Source organism: Hipposideros armiger, unplaced genomic scaffold, assembly GCF_001890085.2.
Source record: "Hipposideros armiger isolate ML-2016 unplaced genomic scaffold, ASM189008v1 scaffold_550, whole genome shotgun sequence".
Lineage (NCBI taxonomy): Eukaryota > Metazoa > Chordata > Mammalia > Chiroptera > Hipposideridae > Hipposideros > Hipposideros armiger.
Genome location: NW_017731900.1, coordinates 110466 through 114803, shown reverse-complemented (window position 1 = coordinate 114803; position 4338 = coordinate 110466). Strand labels below are relative to the sequence as shown.

Below are 4338 nucleotides of genomic sequence, written 5' to 3'. Positions count from 1 at the left end.
ACAAAAAGATATTTACATTACGATTCATAACAGTGGCAAAATTACAGTTATAGAGTAGCAGTGAAAATAATTTTATGGTTGGGGGTCACCACAACATGAGGAACTGTATTAAGGGGTCGTGGCATTAGGAAGGTTGAGAACCGCTGCTCTAGAGCAAGAGCTTATATCCCGGGGTCCATGAACTTAGATGGGAAAAAGTTACATCCTCATTTTCATTAACCTCTCACTGACATCAAACACAGAGGAGTGGTTTGGCAGGGGTAGTACTAACAACACCCGTGATTGTGTCACCAGTAGAAATCGCGGATATATCCTGTCACACAACAGTCATTGCAGACCTCTTGAAATAGGATTTATATTCATCACTATTAGAAATTATGGTAGTTACCAGATCTGCTAGTTACTTGATGCATTGATGAAGAAGCATTAACGATACTGCACATTTTTGAAAGACTATTTGGAATCACATTTTCCCCATTGACATTTTCCCACTAGCTTGGGGGTACCATCCACTTAGAACAGAATTTGTGGGCAACGCCAGCTTCATGGGCAGTGNACTCACATGTCATCGAAGACAAGCCTCTGCCTCTTGCAGTCCCGGTGGCCGTTGGAGCCTGGAGACCATGGCTCTGTCTGTGGCCGTGACTTGTGGAGAACATTTTCCGAATTGTTGTGAGCTGCCTTCTAAACAACAAACAACACACCAGACTTTGAGAAGCTGAAAGGAACAACCCACTATATAGACGATTTTGTGGTCGCGTTCTATGATGGTGCTTTTTTTTTGTTTAAATAAAGAAAAAGAGATCATGCGTTCTAGTTCTCAAGCTGAGGGCTTTCACCAATATTTTCCCATGTCATTCCCACAACAGTTATTGAAAGGGAAGTCTTCATGTGGCCACCCTCAGAGATCCAGTAACTGAGACTTGTGAGGTTAAGGAATTTGCCCAAGCTCAAATCGTGGGTGTGGGTGGAGGCCCAGGGCTCAGGCTCAGACCCCTATTTTTCCCAGTTGACTAGCCCAGTGGTTCTCCAAGCTGACTGCATCATAATAACCCTGGGGACTTGTTAACACAGAGACAGCTGGGCTCCACCTGCAGAGTCTCCACTTCAGTTGGTCTGGGGTAGTGCCTGAGAGCACGCATTTCTAACAAGGTCCAGGTGATGCTGACCCAGGGCCCAAGCTCTCAGAGCCACTGAGCTGTATAACCTACAATCCCGCACAAAGGAGAAGTCACACAGGTTGCAAATTGACTGGTTCTCATTCACTGTCTATGAAGATTAGAAAAAGCCAAAGAGAATTACTAGAAATTATTTCAAGTGTGTTTTAAGAAGGAACACTATTGATCTATGAGAAAATTTTAAAAAATCATTATTTCCAGGGGATACAAATATTTATAGAGCACCCGTTGTATGCTTAACATGTAGATCAGAAAACAACCATCTCTTTGGTCATGAAATTCACATCAACTCCTCTGAGATAATTAAAATCGAGTGTATATAAAGGCTTTTCTAAATATGGACCAGTTTTATGTGTTGATCAAATCTCCTTGTTATAAGAACCTCTTGTGCTCTGTGCGTTTCCTTCTTGGCAGGCATGGCTGTCAATTATGGATGTGTGTGATCCCTCATCCAAGTCACTGTCCCCAGCTAGACTGGAGGTTGAATGCAGACACGGATGGAAGCTGTTAGGTCACGACTGCATCTCCATTGCTGGGGCACAGTGCCTGCCACACAGTAAGTACTTGCTCAATAAACATCTGTTTGCTGAAAGAATGACTAAAAAAAGTCCATATATATTTTTAACAATTCTCTGCACACCATAGTTGCTTGTGACATAAGAATATAGAGGCAAAGAAGGGTTTTTCATTTTGCAAATGAAACAGGCTCAGAGAGATGAAGCAAGTGGCCAAAGGTCACGTGGCCACTAAGATGTGAGGCTAGACTGACTGTGGGACCCAATCCCCTGCTCTTCCCCGGGGGAATGCAGAGCTCTAGAATCAACCGAGGAAGTTGCTGGAAGGAGGGCAGTGGCGGGGGTGCCACACTGTGGCTTCTACAGTGGTCATCAAGGGTGGAGTGGGAGCCCCGACATTTTGGCCTGGGGTTTCCATCCCAGGTTTAATTCTGTCCTGGGGGAAAGAATCTTTTCACATGAAAAGGTGGGTTGGTCTAAAAGTCCCAATATATTATTCGTATTATTTTGTGAATATAGTGTTTACTGGATAGTGTAACTTTGGGGTGATTTCTTTTCAAACTAAGAAATGAAATCCTACAAAGTGGCTTCCTCAGCAGAAGAGGCTACCCCTCTGGGTGCCTTCCTTCACAGCTCTCTGTAGGGGTTAACATAGGAGCGTGCTCTGGTGCTAGGACTTCCCAGAGCAGCCTTGGGGATCCTCTGTGGGACCTCAAGTTGTGATCCAACTGTGCTGGGCTGGAGACAGAGTACAGGGGCGTGCACGGCTCTTTATTTTAATCAGGAAGGGAAGAGCACCAACGTACCGCGAGGTCTCCGGCATGGGACTGCAACTGGTTCTCAGCCTTATGTTTCTTGTTAGAGGTGGCGGAAGTGAACAAGCCATTGCCGTTGGATCTGCTGGAAGATGTCAAGTCGTCATTGGAGTATTTGTGTTTCGAGGCATCGGAGAGGGGTGAGATGGGCGACCGGAGCATTTTTTCATTTTTATTTATGGGTATTGCCAAGCTGAAAAAGGAAATCACAGTAATGGAATGTCACCCAGGCAGTACAGGGAGAGGTAAATGTTTTATATATGACCCAAACCTCCTATTTAAAACCTGCTGGTAGGAAGACGTTTACGGGAAATTATTATACCAGGAAACACTTTTATGGCATTAGGACCATAACAAACAATAAGCAAATTTCACTCACTGTTTCTTTACTGGTCCTACAGAATGAAGAGGAATTCTGGCGTTAAGGGACTAAGAATAATACTTTTGTTTTCTGCGTTTTTCATCTAAGGATCTCAAAATACACAACAAACAACTTCCTGTTTTCCTAGCAAGGGTAAGCAGCAAGTAATGGGAAAGTTAATCAAATGATAGCGGAGTTCCCCATTTCCAAAAGGACTTTTGCTAACACCTGAGCGTGTACTAATTATTATGTGGAGAATCACAGAAAGACCTGCAAAGCAAGAAGCAACTTTCAATAGTTAGGCTTCAACTTTCAATTGTGAGCTAACCAGGCACTGATCAGAATAAACACAGAACAGAAAACTGTCATCAGAAGTTACATTTTCTGATTCCTAACTCCTTATTCTACCTTCAAAACTGTTGTCTATAACTCCCCCCAAAATTAACCATCAGACAAGGGGGTCCTTTCGAGTCTTTGCAATGTATATTATGTTGATAGAACTCTATTACTTAACTTTGAAAAAAAACTGGGGAAAGACACATTAGCCTGAAATAAACTCAATCACTGCTAATCTGGGATGCTCACAGAAGTCCCTTGACAGAGTCAGTCAAAAAAAGGTAAATCCACTTAACAAAGATTTAGCCATTATTCCTGCAGTGAAGACTTTTTAATTGCATGTGTTGGCTATCACTGCAAACAAGCCATTAAAGTCACTTCAAAAAACGATTTCCTTAGTTGGTGGTGACAGTGTGGAAATGACAAAACAGGCCTCAAATGATAAAGCCAAGGTTCTCAACGTTATGCAAACAGATATGTGTAGCAATAGGATTTCTGGTTCAAAAAGCGCTGGATCTCTAACAACTTAGAAGTGAGAAGACATGTTCTAGAAAACTGTCCTGGGCCAATCAAAGTGGCTCAGCTAGTGATGAGGAAGGCACTGATACTGAAGATGGGTAAACAGTCTCAGTATAATTGTTTCTTGATATGGGAGTGGAAGACATCCTATATCTAAGTCTCTACTATTTTACGCACTGTTTGATTTTAAATGTTCATGAAAGCTAAACAATTACATGAAATATTGTCATGGACATATGATCATTTCTTCTTCATCATTATAATTTGATATATTCAAGTTGACCAAAGAAACTTTTGTTGGAGCTCCTCTTTGGGATGGGTGATCATCTTGTATATGGATGGGGTTGTCTTATCGAATGGGTCAAATGTGACAGCAGTCAGCACAGAACACCTCTCCTAGAATGTCCTAAAAGCACTTCCATATGCAAAGACTCTAGGCAGCGGTTCTCAACCTGTGGGTCGCGACTCCTTTGGGGGTCGAATGACCCTTTCACAGGGGTCACCTAAGACCATCGGAAAACAAAAAGATATTTACATTACGATTCATAACAGTGGCAAAATTACAGTTATAGAGTAGCAGTGAAAATAATTTTATGGTTGGGGGTCACCACAAC

At 42.4% G+C, this 4338-nt stretch overlaps 1 protein-coding gene across 1 annotated transcript in view; it reads right to left on the bottom strand.

Moving 5' to 3' along the window:
• Positions 1-4338, bottom strand: part of AFF3 (ALF transcription elongation factor 3) — a gene marked incomplete at its 5' end in the record, with an annotated part of 138313 nt that overhangs the window by 32844 nt on the left and 101131 nt on the right. Inside the window, 2 exons of the mRNA XM_019669197.1 lie at positions 623-684; positions 2500-2701. Coding sequence (XP_019524742.1) covers positions 623-684; positions 2500-2701 — 264 coding nt within the window. The remainder of the gene's footprint in view (positions 1-622; positions 685-2499; positions 2702-4338) is intronic.